This window comes from Phocoena phocoena, chromosome 7, assembly GCF_963924675.1.
Source record: "Phocoena phocoena chromosome 7, mPhoPho1.1, whole genome shotgun sequence".
NCBI classification, from domain to species: Eukaryota; Metazoa; Chordata; class Mammalia; order Artiodactyla; family Phocoenidae; genus Phocoena; species Phocoena phocoena.
In genome coordinates this window covers 82,151,718-82,179,537 of record NC_089225.1, presented here as the reverse complement: position 1 = coordinate 82,179,537, position 27,820 = coordinate 82,151,718, and the positions used below count along the sequence as shown (strand labels likewise).

Here is a 27,820-nt window from a genome sequence, read left to right as displayed (position 1 = left end):
ATGCAGAAAACCTTACAATTAACTGGCCAAAACACAGTGTAGTAGAATGTAAGACAACTCTTCTGTCAGGAAAAATCAGTTAGACCTCAAATGGTCATTTACCTTTGATGCTTCCAATTGGAGAAGGAATATAATTTATTTGGACTCAGAGATGTTCTAGAAATACTTAAAAGTAATATCCTGGAATGCAGCTGAAAGCCGTTGAAAATCAAGAGAACCAAGTGAAAATTCATTGGAAAAAATATAAATAATTCATTACATAGATAAAAAAATAAGAAAATGAAAAATTTTTATGCTAGATGACTGAAAAATATGTTAAGGATCTGAATCAAGAGAAAGGCCAATAAAATACAAAGGGTGGAAATCCTGGGTACTAGCAAAATAATGTTAATTCTAAGAATTCAAAACCACATTCAGCAATCTAGCTAAACATCTCACTTCATAAGATCACAGTAGATGGCAAACAAAAGAAGGCTTATATGCACAAGTAAGTCATAAATATTTTAGATAGCAAATTGGGAAATTTAGGCTGTCTTTAGCTAAATGATGTAGATAGAGGAATATGAGTGAGAAAATTTTGTTCAGGAGATAAAAACCTCAATCAGGAATTTGGGATTTGTGTTTTCCTCTCAGCTTTTTTATCTCCCAGAGAAATCTTAGAACTTAATTAATGTCTATTAAGTACTTGAGAATCTGGAAAAAAAAAAGTGAGATCTTCATTGTTTGCAAATTGATAGAAAACAATTTGTGCTCATAAAAATAGTCCCTTATTTGACATAAAGTGCTTTATTTAAAAAAACATGCAGAGATTGTTTTAGAGATGATTATCAGTAATGAAAGAAGCAAAGGAAGCTTTAAAAAAACAACATGATTTGAAGATACATAATGTTATCACTAAAAGGTACATTCTAATATAATGTAAATAATAAATGCTCACATATCAAAGATGATATGAAAAACTGGCAAATGGAAAAATTATGAAAATAGGATTAGTGAAGAAACAGTTTTGAAAAGAGAGAGGTTAAGTCTCAGGCTGCTCAAAAATGATAGGTTTGGCAGCAATCCTTCCTTCCACAGGGATTTGGCATGCCAGTTGAATGATTTTTCCACACAGTGTTTTAGGTCATGGGAAGAGGAATCATTTTCAGATAAAGTTACCAGGCTTTGCTTGGGAAAAGAAAAAAAAAAAGATACTACAGGTTCAAAACTATGAATTACTTTTGAAGTTATTTTAAACAGGATGTAATTTTATTTGAGTCAAACGGCCTATTCAGAGAACGAAGGCTATAATACTATATTGTGTTAACCATCTATCTACTTAAAAATTCCATATAAGTATAGCTCTATAAGTTTTCTGATAAAAATGTGCTACTTAAATGAATATGGAACATGAACATACACATAAAAAAATAAAATAAAATGGAAAACAGCTAATATTTGACTTGCTCATTGTTCTACGCTCTTACGAACTTCCAAAACCAGAACCAAATATGTTTATTAAAATGCCTGGAAGGAAATGTTTAGGATTTGGAAGGATAAAAGAAATGGCATTTCAAATTAGGTTTTGGTAGTTCCTTCTTTAGAGCCCTTTGAGACAATGTTTTTGCATTCTCCATAAGGAGAGAGAAAGCAAGAAATCAGGTAGCTGCTTTCTCTTGTGCAAAAATTCATTGTCAAAGAACTGACCTGCTGAAAGTATGGAGGATGGGGGAGGAAAATGTTCATATCTTGGAAGAATGCGTATTCTGTTAGGAAGAGAACTTATGAGAAAGCTATTTGTGGCCTATAGACTATTGCACATTCAAACAAAACACAAGAGAAAAGAAAGTCCAACAGATAATGTGTTCAGGAACATATCAACATATAAACTAGCTTGTGCCCAGAAATAAAACATGGATACTAGACACCACTGCAGTCAAACCTGTATTAATTTGTTTCTGATTTAATGACCTTTAGAAACTGGTCCAAACTGATTATCAGCAATACATTGTTTTTGCTTTTTTTTCTTAAAAAAATATTTTGAGACCACTTTTGATACACACACATATAATTCTGTGGTCATAACAGACAAATATAACTTTAGCGAGACTAAACAAAAGTGCAAAACTTAAAAAAAACAAAATTAAAAAATATGGAAGCGTAAGCTAAATTTTTCTGCATAGCTGAAATCTATTTAAAGCAAGTCCTTGTTGCAGGGGTGGGAGGGGGTACTGACAGGAGAATAAAGCAGTTTTTTTTAAATGTCTTCTGCATGTTTAAATGATGCAAAAAATAATTTCACTCCATAGGCTTGGAAACATTTCACAGACAGTTCATTCCTATATCTTTTGACACCATGGTTGTGGCAGTGCCTCCTTCTGCAAGGTAAACAGCGGTGCTGGATTTGGAATGAACTGCCCTGTCTTTGCCATTGTTGTTGACCTCACAGTCCAGTGGTTCAGTGGAGATGACCCAGGTGGATGGGCGCCACCGTTTAAGAGAATAGGGAGTTTTCACACGTTTCTTGATTTTTTCACCAGATCCTGATTTGCCATCTTGTGTTGACTCACCTACTGAAAATAAAAGTGCAGAAAAATGAACTATATATAAAGAAACTATTAAAAAGTAAAAAGTTAGGGTTGTAACTGGAAAAGAGATCAAACTAATGTCTACAGGAGGAGCTAATGGACATTTCTTGAAATTTATGATGCTAAACAATATTTTTCTAGGCAAAACTTAACCAACTTATTTTTGAGACTCTGTAAGCCCAACGTTTTTATAACTGGTTGAATTATTCCACAGGGCAAAGAAGAAAATATAGAAAAACCACAAAAAGCAAAAACAGGAGAAAATTCCAAGTTCTCAATTGTATTCTCAAATCCTTTGGTTATTGGTAGCAAGCCTAACTTGGCAAAATGCATTTAATCATTCTACTTCATGATCAAAGTAGGCACCTGGAATATAATACTTTTCAGAAGAATGACATAAACACTACAGTACAAATTTTGTAGTAATTTCCCGTCTCAAACCTGACAAGACATTTTACTGATATGGAACCTTGCTATAAGGTATGTCAACTTTTCTATAATACAAGCCACTCAAGCAAGGGGCTAGATTCTACTGATTTTGGACAGCTGAATCCCTTTAGCCCATTTCTTAGTCCTTGACAACAACCATAAAACATGACTTAGTTTTTTTTTTTTAATAAGTGCTATCGGTCTAAAAGAGAAATCATTTTGTACAATGATGACTGTTAAAGATTTTGGTGAGCTCTCCTGTCTTGTGTTACAGTCCCTCTAGGACCATAAACCAAGTATCAAGTTATTTGTTTAAGTTGCTAGAGGTCCCATAGCACAATGCTACAGGCATGTGGGAGACTCAACACACAACTCCTGAAAAAAACTGACATTAAAAACCAAGAACAGGGCTTCCCTGGTGGCGTAGTGGTTCTGAGTCCGCCTGCCGATGCAGGGGACACGGATTCGTGCCCCGGGTCCGGGAAGATCCCACATGCCGCGGAGCGGCTGGGCCCCGTGAGCCATGGCTGCTGAGCCTGCACGTCCGGAGCCTGTGCTCCACAACGGAAGAGGCCACAACAGTGAGAGGCCCGCGTACCACAAAAAAAAAAAAAAAAAACAAGAACAATTTTATAGTTTCTTTATAGTGACTTTTCTGAATTTTCTCTGGACTTTTAAGATTTATTAAGATTAGTCAGATAAAATCTAAATGTGTATATAATAGATATAATATGCTCAACAAACTGTTTCAAAAGTTATACTGGTATCATTTTACTTGGATCTTTTAAACTGGTGAGTACTTTATCTCAACTATTCACAGAAAGTATGTGAGTTGCATTATAAACCAGCAGCTATATAAGGCACATATTAAATTGGTAATTATTCTGATTATTGTGACACTGACTTTTTAATTATCAACAAAAAATTACTTTTTTCTTTACAATAGTCTAATTACTTTTGAAGTCCAATCAAATGTGGAAAAGTAAATACTGCTGTTGAAACACAATCTGTTTCTATCTAAGTAGTTACTTAAATGGTCCCAAAAGACAAGCAGGAGAGATTATACAATCCCTCCACTTACACTGCAAACTGCTGTCATCAAGGACATTTGTGGCTGAAAGATCCAGAGAATTAGGCCTCTGTGCTCTTCTAGGCTTTGATGGTCCAGGGTCTGCTATTGTGCTTGGAACACCCTGTGCAAGAACATCTTGCTCTGAACATGGATTGCTGTTGTTGTTATTGGAATTAGTTCGGCCGCCTTCCAGTGGCCGTTCCCTCCTGTCCACAAGACGATCCAGAACACCTTCATCGTGGCCAGCCTGTTGCTCTCGTCTCAGTAAAGGTTCATGCTCATCAGGACTGGAATTAATATTCAGCCGGGTGTCCTCACCAATGAACTGATTCTGCAGCATTTCTTGGGCTCTGTGTGCCACTGTGTTGGCTGTCTGGCCAGATGGTACTACCCCATTGGCATACTGGGTAGTGGCAGCATGGGAGTTAACGTTGTGGTTTCTACCTGCCACACCATTCATGGTGACCGTCACCACATGAGGTTCTGCAGCATTGATTGTATTCATCTTGGCAACTCCAGTTTCTACTTGTTTCAAGTTTGATTTGTGCTTGCTGCCAAATTTCAGCCGGGGCTCCTTTGTTGAATTTTTGGTGTTTAAAGGCAAACTAGTAGGTCTCTTAGGAAGGTTCTGTTGCTTGGGGAGAGGATAGATCTGAGCAGGTGGGACATCAGGAATTAAACATGCTTGGCCATTTGCAGCCTGTGTGAAGTCCTGCTGCCCAGTCACTTCCACCGCAAGCTTTATGAGGGGGTAAAGCAAGCTAGAACTGGTACTGCTCAGGGGGTCTGGCGCACTGAACTGTTTAAGAGAATGCTCCATGAGATTCTCATCAGAACTTTCCTTGAGGTTTTTATCAACTTCTTTTGGGTCCAGCTTGTTGGTCTCCAAGTCTTCTTCTGTCAGTTGTAAGCAGACAGGGGTTGGCCCGATTGTCTGTGAAACATTTGTAGCATGCAGATTTGTTTCATCTGGGTATGGCATCTCAGATATAGTGGTCATGCCGGTGCTTGGAGTGAGGCCAGTGGTGTTTGTGGTTGTAGTGTTGGTAGACAGGCTGGTGACGCTTGTTTCAGGGCTGGGGATTCGAGCTTGTGCTTGCTGCCTTTCATAGTTAATCGAGTTTCGGTTCTTTTCCCCTATAGTCAAAGGAGTGCTGGACATCGAATGCTCAGAGGAAATATTCTTCACAATGCTGTCAGTGTGATGGATAGAGTCTTCAATGTATGAGGAAGAAGAATAATCTGGATAAGGGCCAATCTTTGGCACACGCCTATTGTGTGACAGGTTGCTTAAAGAAAGAAAAAAAGTGCCACGTTGAGAATACATTTATGACAAACTGACTCTCCAAGTTTAACACCTCTAATTTTAAAGTATGAACTGCTTTTTATTTTATTTCTAACCCACAGTATTCTAGAGATTATTTAAGAAAAAAAATTATAATCAAATATTAATCAAGTATCAACTAATAACTTGCTAAAGGCTAGTTTTATACTACTTAACCCTACCAAAAAACCTATGTCAATCTAGGTATGATTTTTATAGATGTTCATTATTTTGGTTTATAAGAGTTATTATTTTTAAAGATCTCCCCTATAGTTTTGTAATATTAGCAAATATATCTTTATAAATTGTATATTTGCACGAGACATGAAGTTCTGTGAGAGGAGGAACCAAGGCATGTGTCTTTTGCGTTTCCACCATTCTAGATACACAGTGGCTACACAACAAATATATTACCAAATAAGTTCCAAATAGTAAAAAGAACACAAGCTTTTAGGTTGTTCCAAAGTGTTCCATTAAATGGCATAGTCTAGCAAAGAAACGTATCTTCCTAGGTAGACTGAGCCATATCAATGAAGGTCTTAGATATGGGTCTTAGAGCCTAGAATACAAGGCAGAATGTGACACTCATATTAAAAAAAAAAAAAAAAAAAAAAATCAAAGATTCAGGGACTTCCCTGGTGGCGCAGTGGTTAAGAATCTGCCTGCCAATGCAGGGGACATGGGTTTGAGCCCTGGTCCAGGAAGATTCCACATGCCGTGGAGCAACTAAGCCCGTGCGTCGCAACGACTGAGCCTGCGCTCTAGAGCCCAAGAGCCACAACTGAGCCCGTGTGCCACAACGACTGAAGCCTGCGCACCTAGAGCCCATGCTCCGCAACAAGAGAAGCCACTGCAATGAGAAGCCCACGTAACACAAAGAAGAGTAGCCCCTGCTGGCCGCAACTAGAGAAAGCCAGCAGGCAGCAACAAAGACCCAAATATATAAATAAATAAATAAATAAATAATCAAAGATTCAGAACTGCTTTCCAGTTACCAAGGGTTTTTCACTGTCACTGTCACACCTTGGGAGTGATGGTTCTTGAGCATCACACTATAATATATTTATGTTTTAAAAGTAAAAGCCAGGCCAAGATATGGAAGCAACCCAAGTGCCTATTGATAGGTGAACAGATATACTATATGATTTCACTTTTACATTGAATCTAAAAAACAAAACAAATGAACAAACAAAACTAAACAGAAACAGAGGTACCAATACAGAGAAGAAACAGGTAGTTGCCAGAGAAGAGGGGGTTGGAGGGAGGAAAGAAATAGGTGAGGGAGATGAAGAGGTATAAAATTCTAGTTGCATTATAAATGAGTCATGGGTATGAAATGCACACTGTGGGGGAATATAGTAAATAACTATGTAATAACTTTGTATGGTGATATACTGTAACTGGACGTATCTTGGTGATCATCTTGAAATATACAGAAATACCAAACCACTGTGTTGTGTAACAGGAACTAACATAGTGTTGTAGGTTGATTATATTTCAAAAACAAACTCATAGAAAAAGAGATCAGACTTGTGGCTACTAGAGGCAGAGGGTGGGGGTAGGCGGAACTGGATGAAGGCAGTCAAAAGGTCCAAACTTCCAGTTATAAGATAAATAAGTACTAGGGATGTAATGTCCATGATAAATATAATTAGCACTGCTGTATGTTATGTATGAAAGTTGTTAAGAGAGTAAATCTGAAGAAATCTCATCACAAAGGGAAAAAATTGTTTTTTCCCTATTTCCTTAATTTTGTATTTATATGAGATGATGAATATTCACTAAATTTATTGTGATAATCATTTAATGATATATGTGAGTCAAATCATTATGCTATTTATGTTAAACTTATATGGTGCTATATATCAATTATACCTCAATAAAACTGGAAGGAAAAATGAAATGAAACGAAATGAAATGAAATAAATTAAAAGTGAGGGAGAGTTTTAACTAAAACAATCAAGTATAAACATTGGGAACATTAATAGATACAAGTGTTATAGCAGTAAAGCAGCAACTAAAGGAGAAGAAGTGCTATGAAGAAAGACTGATGAAGTTATTATGAGGGGAATGACAGGAAGGGGAGGAAGAAAAAAGCTTTTGTACTGCACAAGACAAGGAAGTTACGGAGGGATGTAGGGTAAGATTCAATACAGTGAAACCTAGAGTGGAATGAGTGTGGGATGAACCATGATTTGGAGGAAACTATTTAGAAGACATGAAAAGAAGCATGTAAAGGGTAGAGCTGAATAACACAGGAGGCAAAAATGGCCAAAGAAAGGAGGAGCATCAAAGTTTCTTCTTACCAGTCAAGAAAAGTTAAAAAACACTTAAAGTAAAACTAGCTGACTCTTAAGAGAGATGCAAATAGCATACTAAAGCACATAGAAAATACAGAGATAAAGGGAGATGGAAGAGTAAGACTATCTTCAGGTGTGTATAAAATGAGGAAATTTATATTTAGAATTGCTAGTCTCTACCTTCCTTGACTTCCTGATATAATGGGAATAAAGGTTTATATGCTGAAGGTAATTCAGTCTAAATGTAGGTAGTGTAAACCCAATTTTGGGCCTACAGTTCATAACACAAATCGTTCTCAGAAATTAGAACAATAGAAAATAGCAAAGAAAATGATTCAAGAATTGAGTTGTTTCTATCTCAATTTTCTCTGGTTACTCTTTCCTGGATGCCCTTCTGAAAACTTTTAACATAACATTTTAGATAAAATGACAAATTTTTGGGAAGACTTTATCCCCTAAACATGGAACAAAGAAACACAGATTACGCAGTCTGAAAGTTCTAAGTTTTAGGAATTTTTTTAAGCCCTTTTATTTAGAACCAAAAATCATAGTTCTAATAAAGAAATGTCACATGAAATAATGCTCATAATGGGACGAAAAGACCTTACAAATTGCTTTCTTGTAAATGTAGTAGCATTCTATAAAGAAAGAACATTGGATAGGAAGGCTGGAAACTTTAGTTTCCAGGGAAGCAGTGGTTAGATACATAGGCAAGTTCATAGTTCTATTTCCTTTAAACAAACAAACAAACAAAATGCAGGGGAAAGAGAAATAATACCAACAAAGTATAATCAAGACAATATAGTATGTAGAAGTGCTTATAAACTTTTGGAACTATGAAAATGTTTTTCCTTCATTACTGTAGGGAACTTGCAGCATTAACAGAGAAAGACTGATCTTTTACTATATCGTCAGATATACAAAAACACAGATTTCACCTTGCACTTATACCAAACAAAAACTTCAGTAAAAGAACAGGAATACTGAAAGAAAAATTACGACATTAGATTGTACAAGTTAATCACTGCACTTTTAGTCTGGTTTAATAGTATTTATTTCCTGTTCTCTGTTTGGTATCAGTTTTAAATACTGACAGAGGGATTCCAAACCTTCAGGGTCTTACCGCTCATTCTGCATAGCAGTAGACATTGGATTGACTGTTGGGCTCACAGATTTGTTTCTTTCCCATATCATCATAAGTTCAGCCATCCTCTCCTCAGCACACTGTGCGGTGAGCCGAGCCTCTGCATCCTGGTCCCAACAGTCTTCGATTGTCTCCTTGAGTGACCTCACTGCCTGTAATAAAGTACGTGGTCAAACAGTGTACCTTATCAAAAAATACTGAGTTTTTTAGCGACATGAAGTGAAAGAAAAATCAGTTTTATTTAACCAATATTTTATATAACTATAATAAAATATCTTAGACTTCAGAGATAGGGGCATATTTCTCAAAAGGTGAGGAGCAAGTATGTAAGCAAACTTTAACTGGACTCATTGAAGAATTATCTACAATAGTAAGCAGTTGTAGTAAGTTACATGTTTCTTCAAGGCCACACATTTATGTCATTGTTGATCCACAGCACTGTTATTTCAATCAGTAGCCACTAATTCCACTTCAAAAATGAGTTCTGAGTTTTATGAAATTTTGGCACTAGTCTGTCTTCAATCTCTAGGTGAACTTTTTCTCCTTTTCTCCTAGTAAGAGTGCTTCATTCAAACCGTAAATATTAAAGGCCTGGCATTTTCTTCGTATTTAAAAACTAGTTTCATTAGTAGTATGAAAAGCAGTCCCATTCTGTAGCATTCATATATATAAGCAATGAACAATAGTGTCCCATTTGGGGAAAGTTGGTATAAACTCCCTTTTAAAAAACAGATTTTAGGGACTTCCCTGGTGCTCCAGTGGTAAAGAATCCACCTTCCAATGCAGGGCACTCGGGTTCGATCCCTGGTCAGGGAACTAAGATCCCATATGGCACGGGGCAACTAAGCCCATCTGCCACAGCTACTGAGCTCGCACCCCTCAACGAGAGAGCCCAAGTGCCACAAACTACAGAACCCACGTGGCGTGGAGCCTGTGTGGCACAACTAGAGAGAAAAAACCCACACGCCACAACTACAGAGAAGCCTGCACACTACAACTAAGACCCTGTATACTGCAAGTAAGACCCGACGCAGCCAAAAAAACCAGATTTTATGTACTTAAAGATACCTTTTAAAATATATATTATCAAAAAAAAAATATATATATATATATTATCACTTTATTAACATCGCACTCATGGTCAACAGCACTATACCTCATGCCCTAAAGAAGCTCATCTAGCACATGTTTTTCCTTCTTCATAAGGAATATCACAGGCTTCTTGTGCGAAGGAACACTAGACAGTAGTTCAGCATTACACTTAAGGGCCATTTTAAACTGTGAAATCACCAACAAAATGCACAAAAATGTGAAAAATAAGGCACTAAATACATAGCAAAAAGGACACGTGTTTACAGTACAAGAGATGAAGCAAGAAGGCCTTGTTAGACCTTCAGCTGGGAACATTACATCTGAACTCAAGTTTTTCACTGCTCTACACATATCTACAAATGACTGGGACAGTGTTCTGAGTGTTGATTTCAGGACTACAAATACACTTTAGAAAGTAGTTGAATTCCAGATATGAAATTCATGAATAATGAGGAAAGACTGTATATAATGGATTTAAAACGGACTTGGATTTGAAGATAATAAAAGAAACTCAAGAATCAATTATAACTAACTTTTTGTGACAAATATACCTCTAAAAACTAGTTATACATTTACCTTAGTGGATTTTAATATTGGTTTGAAAAAATGAACTGGTCCCAAGTTATGAAAAGAGGAATTTTTTAAATTTTGAAATAATTTCAAACTTACTTTTCTTGTCCTTCATGATCTTGACATTTTTGAAGATTATAGGCCAGTTACTTTTTAAAATGTTCCTCAACTTATCTGATGTTTCCTCATGATCAAAGTTTGCATCTTTGGCAGAAAATCACAGAAGAGATGCTGTGTTCTTCTCATTGAATCCTACCATGTGGTACACATTTTTGATTTGTCCCATTACTAGAGAAGTTAAGCTTGATCACATGACTGAGTTGGTGTCTGCCAGGTTTCTTCACTGTAAAGTTCCATTTTCCCTTTAATAATCAATCACCGTTTGCGGGGGAAGTACTCAAAGCTCTGTAAATATCCTGCCCTGCATTCAACTTTTCACCCACTAGTTTTAGCATCTCTTGATGTTTCCTGGCTGAATCAATTATTTCTATGATGCTTGCCAGTAAGAAGACACTTAAAAAAATGATAGTAAATCCATAATAGGAATATAGACAAAGTGCACATAAACAAAAAATGCAAATACCTTAAAAATATGCTAGGGTTTCCCTGGTGGTGCAGTGGTTGGGAGTCCGCCGCCAATGCGGGGGACGCAGGTTCGAGCCCTGGTCCGGGAGGATCCCGCGTGCCGCGGAGCAGCTGGGCCCGTGCGCCGCAGCTACTGGGCCTGCACTCTGGAGCCCGGGAGCCACAACTCCTGAAGCCCTCGCTCCACGGCAGGAGAGGCCGCCGCAGTAGGGGGGCCCGCACACCGTGACGAAGAGTGGCCCCCACTCGCCGCAACTAGAGGGGGCCCGCGTGCAGCAGCGAAGACCCAACACGGCCAAAAATAAATTAATTTTAAAAATATATATGCTAGGGCTTCCCTGGTGGCGCAGTGGTTGAGAGTCCGCCTGCCGATGCAGGGGACACGGGTTCGCGCCCTGGTCCGGAAAGATCCCACATGCCGCGGAGCGGCTGGGCCCGTGAGCCATGGCCGCTGAGCCTGTGCGTCCGGAGCCTGTGCTCCGCAGCGGGAGAGGCCACAACAGTGAGAGGCCCAAGTACCTTAAAAAAATATATATATATGCTAAAATGCTCAACATGCTCAATTATTCACCATGTTGAGGTAGTACATACAATGTAGTAGTTAAGAATATTAGTTCCAGCTTTGTAGTATCAGTACCAGCTCAATTAAGATCCTGGCTTCAAATTGTGGCTCTACTATTTACTAGTTACAAATCAAAACAAGATCCATTTTTACCTACCACATTAACAACGATAAATAAAATTTTGTAACACAAAGTGTTAGTGATGGGAAAACAGGCTCCCAATATATATTATTATTGGGAGTGCCAACAGTTTGGAGGGTAATCTGGCAATAACAAACTTCAAATGTATTTACCCTTTGATCCAGCAATACTACTTCCAGGAATTTATTCCTCAACTACACTTTTACATTTGCAGAAAAATCCATGTATAAGATGTTCACTGCAGTTGTCATTTATAACTGCAAAAGCTGGAAACTACCTACATGTCCTCTAACAGCAATCTGCTAAAAATTTATGGTATAATGGTTACTATGCAGCATTAAAAGAATTAGGAAGATGTATATGTTCCCAACTGCTAAGGAAAATAGGTTAAGTGGGTATAGTAATTCCCATTAGTATGTTAGAAAAGGATATAAAAACATATAGTCTTGTAATAAACAGACATTTCTGGAAGTCTACAGAAGGAATTTAACAGTGGTTGCTTCTCCAGAGGGGTTTTTGGATGTCTGAGGCGAGTGTAAGAGTTTTCACTGCATATTTTTTGTATTGCTAAAAATAACTTTTTAAAAAATATATATTTATTTATTTGACCGTGGCTGGTCTTAGTTGCAGCACACGGGATGGCATCTTTGTTGCCTCATTCGGGATCTTCGTTGTGGCGTGCGGGATCTTTAGTTGGAGCATGTGGGATCTTTTTCAGTTGTGGCATGAGGCATCTTTAGTTCTGGCATGCAGGCTCTTAGTTGCAGCATGTGGGATCTAGTTTCCTGACCAGGGATTGAACCTGGGCCCCCTGCACTGGGAGTGCGGAGTCTTAACTGCTGGGCCACAAGGGAAGTCCCTACGTGGGCCTCTCACTGTTGTGGCCTCTCCTGTTGCGGAGCACAGGCTCCGGACGTGCAGGCCCAGTGGCCATGGCTCACGGGCCTAGCCACTCCGCGGCATGTGGGATCTTCCCGGACCGGGGCACGAACCCGTGTCCCCTGCATCGGCAGGCGGACTCTCAACCACTGCGCCACCAGGGAAGCCCCTAAATGACTTTTTTTAAATGAGTAATGTATGTATTGATAATATGTCACTAAATTCAAAAGGTCAAAAAGGGAATACAATCTCCCTTCCATCTCTATCCACCAACCACCCATTTTCCCTCTCTACAGGCAACAAAAATCACCCATTTCTTGAGTATTCTTCCAGAGAAACTCTTGTTTTTTTTCAAGCACATATACACCACATATCCCCACATACAAATTTACAGCTTCATCCATGTTCTTAATTACTAAACATAAAGTGCAACACTGAAGCATACACAATGAAATCTTTCTAAAGCAAAGATCTGGACACCTTTACACACAAAACTAAAAGTGACCCTTTCCTTTTCAAAAATAAAGCACTATCTATTTTACAGAGCCCCATTCACCAACTGCTTGCTGGCCCAGAAAAGCTCAGAAACACCAATATCCAAGTAGTTAGAAATTATACACTGAGTTTTCTATACCTTGAGGAAACAGAGACATTGAAGATGGATAAAATTTGTTATTTTTCATTATACAGTTGGGAAATAATTTGATAAAATTCTTTTTTAAAAAATGAGACCAAAAAAGGACAGTCATCAAGGCATTGTGTTGGATGATGAAAAAAATCAGGTAAACAGAAGCACTGCTTCCTACCTCTAAGAAGTTTCTTTTTTTTTTTGCGGTACGCGGGCCTCTCACTGTTGTGGCCTCTCCCATTGCAGAGCACAGGCTCTGGACGCACAGGCTCAGTGGCTGTGGCTCACGGGCCCAGCCGCTCCGCGGCATGTGGGATCCTCCCAGACCGGGGCACGAACCCGTGTCCCCTGCATCAGCAGGTGGACTCTCAACCACTGTGCCACCAGGAAGCCCAGAAGTTTCCATTTTTAACACAGAGTCATTGTTGACGAATAATAGTAGTAAATAATTGATGAGTTCTAACTTTGTACTAGATTGTTTTAACTCATTTAATTCTTATATAAAGTAAATACTATTATCACCTCCATTTTTCAGATGCAAGAAAAGAGGCCCAGAGGAGAAATTAGGACACATGGCAAAGTTAAGATCAAAGGCCAGGCAGCATAGCTCCACAATTTATACATTATCCTATGCTGACTCTAAGCTATGCTGGTGCAGGAAAGTTCCCAGTGGATAAATGGGTTCTGCTACAAAATTTGAAAGTTGATTTTTTTGAAGAAAATCTATTACAAGTTCCAAACAATGTTAAAATCATAGTTGGTAAGTCATTAACACAAGTAAAGACTTAGAAGTTACTAATAAGAAACTGGGAAAAGGAAAAATTAGAAAAATAACTGAGAATTCAAAGAGGGTGACTATAAGGAGGACTTTGAGGGTCTAAAAAACAATAATTTGATTGGATAAAACTTCCAGAAATAGAGTAAAGCAATGTTGAATACCCCAGAATAAGGGGAAAAGTCATTGAGAGAAGACTAATGAAATAAACAGTATTAAGTCACCAATGGGAAGTTAGGTCTTCAAACAAATACTGAGAACAGACTTGACAATTTAGATGAAATTTAGATGAAACAAATTCCTTCCAAGACACAAACTGCCATCAACTATACTCCAATAAAAAATTAAAAGAAGAAAAAAAAAGACTGCCAAAGCTCACTCAAGAAGGGATAGATTACCTGAATATTTCCTATATCTATTAAGAAAGGTAAATTTGTATTTTAAAAGTTTCCCACCAAGAAACACCAGGCCTGGATGGCTTTCTGAATGAATTCTACCAAACATGTAAGAAAAAATTAATGCCAAGTCTACACAAGTCTTCCAGAAAATCAAACAGGGGAGGTTATTACCTAGTTCATTCTATGAGGACCTCAGTCAAAATGGCAGACGAAGGAACTTTGGGGGGCTTTCCTCCCAAGAAGCACCAATAACTTGGCAAATATTATCAAACTCAACTTTACTGAAACTCTGGAAGTTAGTCAAATATTACAGCAACCAACTAAAAATATAACTGGAAAAAGAAAGGCCACTGAAATGGTAGGAGAACTCTGTGGTAAGGAGAACTCTCCCCTGCCCTGGAGTGCTGGCAGATATGAACATGGCTGTGCATGTTCCCAAGGTGGGTACCTGGTCCCAGAGAGAGAAGAGTGATCTTGTTTCAAAGGAATTATGCTGTTTTGACATGTCTATGAGTTCCCTGAAGGACTGATTCAAGAGGTCTATCTTTGTTCTGCCTAACTCAGAATTCTCTCAGGACAGGGAAGTAGCTATGACTAAGTGGAGAACATTCCCTGAAAACACTGAAAGCCAAATGAACAAGTACTATAGCCTGGGGCAAAATATAATAGTTGAGGCACACAACAAAAATGCTGAAAGTCAGGGAGTAAAAGCTGGGTGGAGAAACTTTGGGGAATAAGGGCATTGAAAAGCTTCCAAATATACTGGGGAATCTAGAAAACCACACACAGGTCCAGGGCAGGATGCATGCTCAGAGAAGACTATAAGGTTTCATAACTGGCTGGCTCAGCCAGTAGGAAGTATTTAGGCTCAGCACTAGCAGAAAGTGAAGGCTAAGGCAGAATTGTAAAAGGCCTGGATAAGTGTTAACAGAGGGCCCCACCACAGACCTAATCTCCAAAGACTTGGAGAATATTTTTCTTTTGTTTCCTTTTTGCCCATAATGATATCCAAAACATACAATTTTAAACAAAAAATTACAAAGCATGTGAAGAAACAAGAAAGTATGCCCCATTCACAGGACAGAAGAAATGAACAGAAACTGTCCTCAGGAAATACAGACATTGGAGTTACTAGCAAAGACTTTAAATATGCTCAAAGAACTAAGGAAACCATGGACAAAGAATTATAGGAAACCAGGAAAACAAAGTCTCAACAAATGGAGAAGAGCAATAAAGAGATAGAACTTATAAAAAGGAATTAAAAAGACACTTGTGAGCTCAAAAGTACAAAAACGGAAATGAAAAATTCACCAGAGTGGTTTACAGCAGATCTGAGCAGAGAGAAAAAAGAATTACTAAACTTGAAGATAGGATATAAAAATTATGCAATCTGAGAAGCAGAAACAGAAAAAGAATGAAGAAAATGAACACAGCCTATAAAACTTGTGAGGCACCGTTAATCGCACCAAAATACACATAATGAGAGCCCCAGAAGAAGAGAAATTGGAGAAAGAATATTTGAAGAAATAATTGTCAATAACTTCCCACATTTAATAAAAGAAATGAATCTACACATCCAAGAAACTCAAGGAACTCAAAGCGGAGTTCCATACTGAGACACATTATAATCAAATTACAAAAAGCCAAAGATAAAGAGAGACTCATGAAGCAGCAAGAGAAGCAACTTGAAATGTATAAGGGATCCTCAAAAAAGGTAACAGTTAATCTCTCATTAGAAACCATGGAAGTCAGAAGGCAATGGTATGACATTGTTTAAAGTGCTGAAAGAAAACAAGTGTTTTCTGTAGAATTCCCAAGAATTCTATATCAGGGAAAACTATCCTTCAATAGTGAAAGAGAAATTAGAATCCGCCTGCCAATGCAGGGGACAAGGGTTTGAGCCCTGGTCTGAGAAGATCCCACATGCCATGTAGCAACTAAGCCCGAGTGCCACAACTACTGAGCCTGCATGCTACAACTACTGAAGCCAACTCACCTACAGCCCGTGCTCCACAACAAGAGAAGCCACTGTGATGAGAAGCCTGTGCAAGGAAGAGTAGCCCCTGCTCGCTGAAACTAGAGAAAGCCTGCACGCAGCAATGAATACACAATGCAGCCAAAAATAAATAAATTTTTTAAAAAAGAAAGAAATGCTAAAGGGAATCATTCAGGCTCAAGTGAAAGGACACTAGACAATAACTTGAAGCCATATAAAGAACTAAAGAACACTGGTAAAGTAACTATATAGGGGACTTCCCTGGTGGCGCAGTGGTTAAGAATCCACCTGCCAATGGAGGGGACACGGGCTCAATCCCTGGTCAGGGAAGATCCCACATGCCATGGAGCAACGAGGCCCAGGCACCACAACTACTGAGCCTGCGCTCTAGAGCCCATGAGCCAAAACTACTTAAGCCCACGCACCAGAATTACTGAAGCCCACGCATCTAGAGCCCACACTCCACAAGAGAAGTCACCACAAGGAAAACCACGTGCACCACAATGAAGAGTAGTCCCTGCTCGCCGCAACTAGAGAAAAGCCCATGCACAGCAATGAAGACGCAGCACAGCCAAAATAAATAAATAAAACAAATCAATCAATAAAAAAAAATTTTTTTAAAGTAACTACAGGGCTTCCCTGGTGGCGCAGTGGTTGAGAGTCCGCCTGCTGATGCAGGGGACACAGGTTTGTGCCCCGGCCTGTGAAGATCCCACTTACCGTGGAGTGGCTAGGCCCGTGAGCCATGGCCGCTGAGCCTGCGCGACCTGAGCCTGTGCTCCGCAACGGGAGAGGCCACAACAGTGAGAGGCCCACGTACCGCAAAAAAAAAAAAAGGGGGGGTATATTTCTCATTTTATATAACTATGTATTTGCTATCTAACTCTAGTACTGGATTCTCATTGCATAGAAGCAACAGTTCTATTGACTGTAGCACATTAGATTTTAAATGGATTAATTGGAAGTGAACCAAATACTACTTTTTTCTTACTCAGCAACCTCATCTAAATTGAAAGTAAAAAGTTTTCAGAAAAATATGCATATCCCGCAACGGTAGGGTTGCTAAGAGATACTTCAGAAAAAGGAGTCCAATTTCTCTGATGAAATAAAACAATTTAAGGCAGATGAAGCTGTATTTTACTAGATAAAATTTCACAGAGACTTTTCTTTGAAGTGTACTCTACTATGAGGCTGGCACATCTAATGAATCCTGATAAAGGATTCAGCCTCTCACCTAACGTCAGGGACCTCTTAAAAATCTGTCCCAGTTCCCACAGCAGGGACTACAGATTGGTGGCAATCTTGAGCATACAAGCTTGGGAATAGGTCTTCAACTGTCTCATACCTGAAGATTTCAATCTCATTTGAAGCAGAAGCCTACCTTGTAGGTAAAACAAAGATGACCAATGGAAAAAATACTCAATCTAAATCTATCTGGAAACATATAAAATCTCTCCAGCTTTTGTCCAACATGCCACGACCCCAGGATCCAGAATGAAAATATACTAATCCTATCAAGACAACCTATAATTAAAATGTGAAAATATGTAGTAAAATGATGTATATTGCTTAATGAAAACTTTCTCAGTTTTGTTCTTTAACTATAATCAAGAAATTACTTGGAGATTGGAACCAAGATGGTGGAGTAGAAGGACCTGCTCTCACTCCCTCTTGCGAGAACACCAGAATCACAGCTAGCTGCTGGACAATCATTGACAGGAAGACACTGGAACTCACCACCATAGATAACCCACAGCCAAAGACAAAGGAGAAGCCACAATGAGACAGTATGAGGGATGCAATCACAGTAAAATCAAATCCCATAGCTGATGGGTGGCTGACTCACAGACGGGAGAACACTTACACCACAGAAGTCCACCCACTGGAGTGAAGGTCCTGACCCCCCGTCAGGCTTTCCAACCTGGGGTTCTGGCAACAGAAGGAGGAATTCCTAGAGAATCAGACTTTGAAGGTTACAGGGATTTGATTGCAGGACTTCAACAGAACTGCGGGAAACAGAGACTCCACTCTTGGAGGGCACACACAAAGTAGTGGGCATGTCGGGACTCAGGGGAAGGAGCAGTGACCCCAGGGGAGACTGAACCACACCTACCTGCTAGTGTTGGAGGGTCTCTTGCAGAGGTGGGGGGTGGCTGTGGTTCACTGTGCAGACAAGGAAACTGGCAGCAGAAGTTGTGTGAAGTACTGCTTGGTGTAAGCCCTCCCAGAGTCCGCCATTAGCCCCACCAAAGAGCCCGGGTAGGCTCCAGTGTTGTGTTGCCTGAGGCCAAACAACCAACAGGGAGGGAACCCAGCCCCACCCATTAGCACTCAAGCAGATTAAAGTTATACTGAGCTCTGCCCACCAGAGCAACAGCCATCTCTACCCACCACCAGTCCCTCCCATCAGGAAACCTGCATAAGCCTCTTAAATAGCCTCATCCACCAGAAGGTAGACAGCACAAGCCAGAAGAACTACAATCCTGCAGCCTGTGGAACAAAAACCACATTCACAGAGAGATAGACAAGATGAAAAGGCAGAGGGCTATGCACCAGATGAAGGCACAACATAAAACCCCAGAAAAAAACCTAAATGAAGTGCAGATAGGCAACGTTCCAGAAAAAGAATTCAGAATAATGATAGTAAAGTTGATCCAGGACCTCGGAAAAACAATGGAGGCAAAAATCGAGAAGATGCAAGAAAGGTTTAATAAAGCCATAGAAAAATTAAAGAACAAACAAACAGAGATGAACAATACAATAACTAAAATGAAAAATACACTAGAAGGAATCAAGAGCAGAATAACTGAGGCAGAAGAACAGATAAGTGACCTGAAAGACAGAATGGTGGAATAAACTGCTGCGGAACAGAATAAAGAAAAAGAATGAAAAGAAATGAACACAGCCTAAGAGACCTCTGGGACAACATTAAATGCAACAACATTCGCATTATATGGGTCCCAGAAGGAGAAGAGAGAGAGAAAGCACCTGAGAGAGTATCTGAAGAGATTATAGTTGAAAACTTCCCCAACATGGGAAAGGAAATAGCCACCCAAGTCCAGGAGAGTCCCATACAGGATAAACCCAAGGAGAAACACGCTGAGACACATAGTAATAAAACTGGCAAAAATAAATACAAAGAAAAATTATTGAAAGCAGCAAGGGAAAAATGACAAATAATATACAAGGGAGCTCCCATAAGGTTAACAGCTAATTTCTCAGCAGAAACTCTACAAGCCAGAAGGGAGTGGCATGATATACTTAAAGTGATGAAAGGGAAGACCCTACAACCAAGATTTCTCTACCCGGCAAGGATCTCATTCAGATACGATGGAGAAATCAAAAGCTTTACACACAAGGAAAAGCTAAGAGAAAGCAGCACCAACAAACCAGCTCCAGAACAAATGCTAAAGGACCTTCTCTAAGTGGGAAGCACAAGAGAAGAAAAGGACCTACAAAAACAAACCCAAAACAATTAAGAAAATGGTAATAGAAACATACATATCAATAATTACCTTAAACGTGAATGGATTAAATGCTCCAACCAAAAGACACAGGCTTGCTGAAAGGATACAAAAACAAGACCCATATATATGCTGTCTACAAGAGACCCACTTCACACTTAGGGACACATTCAGACTGAAAGTGAGGGGATCAAAAAAGATAATCCATGCAAATGGAAATCAAAAGAAAGCTGGAGTAGCAATACTCATATCAGATAAAATAGACTTTAGAATAAAGAATGTTACAAGAGACAAGGAAAGACACTACATAATGATCAAGGGATCAATCCAGGAAGAAGATATAACAAATATAAATATATATGCACCCAACATACGAGCACCTCAGTACATAAGGCAAATGCCAACAGCTATAAAAGAGGAAATCGACGGTAACACAATAATAGTGGGGGACTTTAATACCTCACTTATACCAATGGACAAATCATCCAAAATGAAAATAAATAAGGGAACAGAAGGTTTAAATGACACAATAGACCAGGTCAATTTAATTGATAATTATAGGACATTCCATCCAAAAACACTAGATTACACTCTCTTCTCAAGTGCGCATGAAACACTCTCCAGGATAGATCACATCTTGGGTCACAAATCAAGCCTCAGTAAGTTTAAGAAAATTGAAATCATATCAAGCATCTTTTCTGACCACAATGCTATGAGATTAGAAATGAATTCAACAGAAAAAAAACGTAAAAACACAAACAGATGGAGGCTAAACAATGTTACTAAATAACCAAGAGATCACTGAAGAAATCAAAGAGGAATTAAAAAATACCTGGAGACAAATGACAATGAAAACATGATGATCCAAAACCTATGGGATGCAGCAAAAACAGTTCTAAGAGGGAAGTTTATAGCTATACAAGCCTACCTCAAGAAACAAGAAAAATCTCAAATAAACAATCTAAACTTACACCTAAAGGAACCAGAGAAAGAACAAACAAAACCCAAAGTTAGCAGAAGGAAAGAAATCATAACGATCTGAGCAGAAATAAATGAAATACAAAGAAAACAATAGCAAAGATCAATAAAACTAAAGGCTAGTTCTTGAGAAGATAAACAAAATTGATAAACCATTAGCCAGACTCATCAAGAAAAAGAGGGAGAGGACTTAAAACTAGAAATGAAAAAGGAGAAGTTACAACAGACACCGCAGAAATACAAAGCATCCTAGGGGACTACTACAAGCAACTCTATGCCAATAAAATGGACAACCTGGAAGAAATGGACAAATGCTTAGAAAGGTATAACCTTCCAACACTGAACGAGGAAGAAATAGAAAATATAAACAGACGAATCACAAGTAATGAAATTGAAACTGTGATTTAAAATCTTCCAACAAACAAAAGCCCAGGACCAGATGGCTTCACAGATGAATTCTATCAAACATTTAGAGAAGAGCTAACACCCATCCTTCATAAACTCTTCCAAAAAATTGCAGAGGAAGGAACACTCCCAAACTCAATCTATGAGGCCACCATCACCCTGATACCAAAACCAGACAAAGATACTACAAAAAAGAAAATTATAGAGCAATATCACTGATGAATATAAATGCAAAAATCCTCAACAAAATACTAGCAAACAGAATCCAACAGCACATTAAAAGGATCATACACCATGATCAAGTGGGATTTATCCCAGGGATGCGAGGATTGTTCAATATATATAAATCAGTCAATGTGATACACCATATTAACAAATTGAAGAATAAAAACCATATAATCATCTCAATAGACACAGAAAAAGCTTTTGACAAAATTCAACACCGTTTATGATAAAAACTCTCCAGAAAGTGGGCATAGAGGGAACCAACCTCAACATAATAAAGGCCATATACGACAAACCCACAGCAAACATCATTCTCAATGGTGAAAAACTGAAAGCATTTCCTCTAACATCAGGAAGAAGACAAGGATGTCTCCTCTCACCACTATTATTCAACATAGTTATGGAAGTCCTAGCCATGGGAATCAGAGAAGAAAACGAAATGAAAGGAAAACAAATTGGAAAAGAAGAACTAAAACTGTCACTGTTTGCAGATGACATGATACTATACATAGAGAATCCTAAAGATGCCACCAGAAAACTACTAGAGCTAATCAATGAATTTGGTAAAGTTGTAGGATACAAAATTAATGAACAGAAATCTCTTGCATTCCTATACACTAATGATGAAAAATGTGAAACAGAAATTAAGGAAACACTGCCATTTACCACTGCAACAAAAAGAATAAAATACCTAGGAATAAACCTACCTACAGAGACAAAAGACCTGTATGCAGAAAACTATAAAACACTGTTGAGGGCTTCCCTGGTGGCACAGTGGTTGAGAGTCTGCCTGCCGATGCAGGGGACACGGGTTCGTGCCCTGTTCTGGGATGATCCCACATGCCGCAGAGCGGCTGGGCCCGTGAGCCATGGCCGCTGAGGCTGCAAGTCCGAAGCCTGTGCTCCACAACGGGAGAGGCCACAACAGTGAGAGGCCCACGTACAGCAAAAAAAAAAAAAAAAAAAAAAAAAAGACACTGTTGAAAGAAGTTAAAGATGATATCAACAGATGGAGAGATATACCATCCTCTTGGATTGGAAGAATCTCTATTGTGAAAATGACTATACTACCCAAAGCAATCTACAGATTCAATGAAATAGCCATCAAATTACCAATGGCATTTTTAACAGAACTAGAACAAAAAATCTTAAAATTTGTATGGAGACACAAAAGACCCCAAGTAGCCAAAACAGTCTTGAGGGGAAAAAAATGGAGCTGGAGGAATTAGACTCCCTAACTTCAGAATATACTACAAAGCTACAGTAATCAAGACAGTATGGTACTGGCACAAAAACAGAAATACAGAGCAATGAAACAGGATAGAAAGCCCAGAGATAAACCCACGCACCTATGGTCAATTAATCTATGACAAAGGAGGCAAGGCTATACAATGGAGAAAAGACAGTCTCTTCATTAAGTGGTGCTGGGAAAACTGGACAGCTACGTGTAAAAGAATGAAATTAGAACACTCCCTAACACCATACACAAAAATAAACTCAAAATGGATTAGAGACCTAAAAGTAAGACTGGACACTATAAAACTCTTAGAGGAAAACATAGGAAGAACATTCTTTGACATAAATCACAGGAAGATCTTTTTTGATCCACCTCCTAGAATAATGGAAATAAAAACAAAACTAAACAAATGGGACCTGATGAAACTTAAAAGCTTTTGCACAGCAAGGGAAACCATAAACAAGACGAAAAGGCAACCCTTAGAATGGGAGAAAATATTTGCAAATGAATCAGCAGACAAAGGATTAATCTCCCAAATATATAAATAGCTCATGCAGCTCAATATTAAAACAACAAACAACCCAATCCAAAAATGGGCAGAAGACCTATATAGACATTTCTCCAAAGAAGACATACAGATGGCCAAGAAGCACATGAAAACCTGCTCAACATCACTAATTATTAGAGAAGTGCAAATCAAAACTACAGTGATGTATCACCTCACACCAGTTAGAATGGGCATCATCAGAAAATCTACAAACAACAAATGTTGGAGAGGGTGTGGAGATAAGGGAACCCTCTTGCACTGTTGGTGGGAATGTAAATTGATAACAGCCAATATGGAGAACAGTATGGAGGTTCCTTAAAAAACTAAAAATAGAATTACCATATGACCCAGCAATCGCACTACTGGGCATATACCTAGAGAAAACCATAATTAAAACAGACACATGCACCCCAATGTTTATTGCTGCACTATTTACAATAGCCAGGTGGTGGAAGCAACCTAAATACCCATTGACAGACGAATGGATAAAGAAGATGTGGTACATATATACAATGAAATATTACTTAGCCATAAAAAGGAACACAACTGGGTCATTTGTAGAGACATGGATAGATCTAGACACTGTCATACAGATTGAAGTAAGTCAGAAAGAGAAAAACAAATATCATACATTAACACATGTATGTGGAAACTAGAAAAATGGTACAGATGAACTGGTTTGCAGGGCAGAAATTGAGTGACGGATGTAGAGAACAAACGTATGGACTTCAAAGGGGGAAAGTGGTGGTGGTGGTGGTAGTGGCGTGGTGTGATGAATTGGGAGATTGGGACTGACATGTATAAAATGGATAACTAATAAGAACCTGTTGTATACAAAAATAAATAAAATTAAATTAAAAAAATAGTTGTTTAAAATAAGAAATACAGGGTACTGTCATTAATAACAGGGCAATCCAATAATTATGACATATAATGGAATGTTGATCAAATGGACAGAAAGCGATACATCTATATATGTACTGACATGAAAAACTAAGTGAAAAAATAAGCTTCAGAAATGACAGTGGATGATCCTACTCATGTTAAAAAAAAAATGAGAAAGTGTGAGAGTGTGTGGATGTATGTCTTGTATGCAAATGTCTGTAAGATGTTTTTAGTGTTGTAGCAACAATTTACTGAAATGGCAGGAGCCTCTGAAAATATTTCAGCGTTGTGAACTGCATTTTTAATAAGCAGAATTTATATGCGATACTTTGCTTTCTTTTTGGTGCAGTTTAAATTTCTATTAGTCCTTGAATATGTAAGTCTGCACTAATTAACATTTTTGGTACCACTCTCAAGAGGATAAATGGAATGGAATTTCAATAATATTTAAAATATTATCATGTTAATTATTCTAGCTGTTACCCAATGTAGCAAACTTCAGACACAACAGTTAGTGCCTCTTTGAAAATATATAATAGCATACAAATCAAGTAAGTTGTATTTCTGGCAGTAGACAACTCTAAAAACCATTACCATTATTAGCAATCTATTTTTTCTTCAAGCAACATTTGAACATCTTCATCATAAATCCTCTTTTTCAATAATTTAGTTTTTCCTTACCAGGCTATTTTCTTTCCAAGCTTCTGGGAACTTGGGTCTCTGTTTTTCCCTAGACACCAGAACCTGCATATCTTCAAAAGTGGGATGGTTTCCAACCTCTGTCTGAAAAGCCATCTGGTATTCTGGTACAGATTCACCTGTGTATTTTTTTTAAAAAAAGATAAGAGTAAAATTTATAATTATAAAGAGACCCCGTTGTGGGTTTTATGCACTATTAGTAAAAGCTCTATTTAGAATACTCTTTGTTTGATAAATTAAATGTTTGTTATAAATTAGATGGTAGTTACAATAATGGGCAGCTATTTTTAAATGGTTTCTTGTATTAGTGAATTTGGGGGTGGGGGTGGACATTATTATATACATGAGGTTTAACACTTAAAACTGAATTCTTATCCCATACTGGGGTTGAGGGTGGTGAATATGAGGAGAAAGTCCAAGATCTAGTACGACAAACATGTCTGCAGAACTAAATATAAATGGGTGGGTGGTACAGTCATGTCTCATTACATCACTGACTCTATTATAGTCTAGCCAGATTTTTCATATGTCACAAAAATTTTTGTGATAATGACCATTTGACAAAAAGTCAATAAACTGATTTTTCCCCTTAATAAGTAGTACCTAGATCAAGGATTTTAAAATATCATTAACTATTCTACCACTGTTTAATAGCCCTATTCATCACCAATATGCACAATCAGCAGCTTGTGATAAAAGACTTATGATTTTTACAAAATGTTGTCAAATTAAACTTAATTAACATATTGAGCCACACAGAAGACCTCTGGGACCAACATTTAGAAAACCAATCGTTTAGTCAAAATCTTGGCAAAGAACACAAGAGAAATAGACTCTTCCTGTCTCCTTGTCCCTCCCCCAATACCATTAAAATGACAAGATAAATTAGAAGAAAGAATACCAGGAAGGAGGTAAGGCATTTAGGTTCTAATCTTGGCTTCATCTCTACCTAGGAAAAGCCGTTTATCTATTCTGTGTTTCAGTTTTCCTGTCAGCAAAATGGAAATGTCTGCCTTCCTTATCTCACTCATGTGGAGACAATACAAAATTTATAACGACCCAGATAGAAAGTACATTACAAAGCATGTAATTGAAGTTTTATGCTTCAATTTGAATATTCAAAAAAAAACCCTATACACTTGCCCTCCACCAATATTAAAAAAGATTTACAAAGAGTAATTCTATAATTTATGTAGCATAGCCCAAAGTTTTTGGAATATTGAACTATCTATAAATACAAATGGTATTTTCACATATTCTACAAAGATTTAAGCAGATACTTATTTCTGATCAATAACTATCAACACTGAACTTGAAAGACAAAACTAAAGTATTTCATCCTGCCAGTTAGTGTATCACTTTCTTTCATGAAATCTCATATGATAAACCCTCAACCCATACCATCTGTGAACTGTAAGATACTTACTAATATATCTCTTCTGTCTTTCTGAGACATATACACAACACACATACACACCTTCCAAGTGTTATTTTTTCCTCAAATGCTCTTCAATAGAATAAATAAATATTTAATACAATTTTACTTATCTGTTTTAATCGGGTGTAAATTATAATTAGAAAACTTGCTAAATAAAACTGATGCACAATCTTGCTTTGGAAATGGAATGACATTAAGAATTATAAATTTCTACTAAATCTTCATGGTTCTCATCTGTTTCTTGTTAATTATGTCTCTAAGCAGTTAGGAACTTTTTAATCCCCTTCTTAAATTATGCTTGTTCTCTTCCTCCTTTTTCTTTCTCTTGCCTTCTGTTTTTCTTCCTTCTTTCCTGCTCTTTGTAATATAGATCCTAATTCATTTATATTGTTAATATTTTACAGAGAGAGGCAGCCTTTATAACAAACTGCTTCCATTCAATAAAATGGAATAATAATAAAAGCATGTCTTGCATTTGGAGTTCTATCATAGAAGTTTAAAAAATATTTTATAAGAATTTTTCCACTAAAATATGCTATTTTTAGGCTTATTCATATGTTTGTGGAAAACATTTTTTCAACTTACACCCCATTTCACTGTTAAAAATTTTAGAAGTACCCTGTATCCTCTGCCTGTGCTTTTTTAGCACTCTTTTCCTCCTACACCCTGTAATATTTCTGTCTTCCCTATTCCACAGAAACTCCTCTAAGAATACCAATGACCTCCTCCTATTCAAATTCCAAGATCATTCCTCAGTTCCACTTCCTTTTGACCTTTCAATTCCATGTTTCTACTAATATTGGTTCTTAATACTTTCTAACACTGACTTCCAAGATAGTAAGATTTCTCAGTTTCCTCACTATTTTTCTGTCCATTTGTCTTCTATGTCCATTTGTCTTCCTATGATGGGGGAGGGGGAGGTCACCTAATATTCAGTCTTTACTCACCAACGTTTCTCTCTCTTCATTTATTCTTTTAGGGGACTGCATCCACTTATAAATTCTCAATTACCATCTCTATGTAGGTAATTCCCAAATATCATTTTAATCTTAAATTCTTCATTCTTTTAAGCTCTTCAATAACAATTTTTTCAGTTGTCTATCAATACCCCAACCAAAAGTCCCCACAATTAACTCATCTTTCCAATGTAAACCAGTACTCTTTCCTAAGCTCCTGGCTGCCACCCTATTTCTCAGACCTCTCAGTATTTCTCAACTCCCTAGACTGTCTTCCAATGGCTAACCAGAACCACAGCTTCCTTTTCTACATTTTCTCTCACATATGCCTCTTCCTCCCCATTCCCATACCGAAGATTACAGGGTATCTTATTGCAACTCTCTTCTTTTTCCTTTATTTTTATTTTAAATTTTGGTTAAATGTACATAACATAAAATTTACCATTTTAACCATTTCTGAGTGTACAGTTCTGTGGCACTAGGTGCATTTACAATGTTGTGCATCCATCTCCAGAACTTTTTC

The 27,820-nt window shown here is 37.9% G+C and overlaps 1 protein-coding gene across 1 annotated transcript in view; it reads right to left on the bottom strand.

The window, feature by feature from the left end:
- Positions 1-775: 775 nt before the first annotated feature.
- BMPR2 (bone morphogenetic protein receptor type 2) overlaps positions 776-27,820 on the bottom strand; it is a 188,192-nt gene continuing 161,147 nt past the window's right edge. The window contains exons 10-13 of the mRNA XM_065880321.1: positions 24,886-25,022; positions 8,816-8,988; positions 4,078-5,357; positions 776-2,552 (exon numbers count right to left, since the gene is read on the bottom strand). Coding sequence (XP_065736393.1) covers positions 2,302-2,552; positions 4,078-5,357; positions 8,816-8,988; positions 24,886-25,022 — 1,841 coding nt within the window. The 3' untranslated portion in view covers positions 776-2,301. The remainder of the gene's footprint in view (positions 2,553-4,077; positions 5,358-8,815; positions 8,989-24,885; positions 25,023-27,820) is intronic.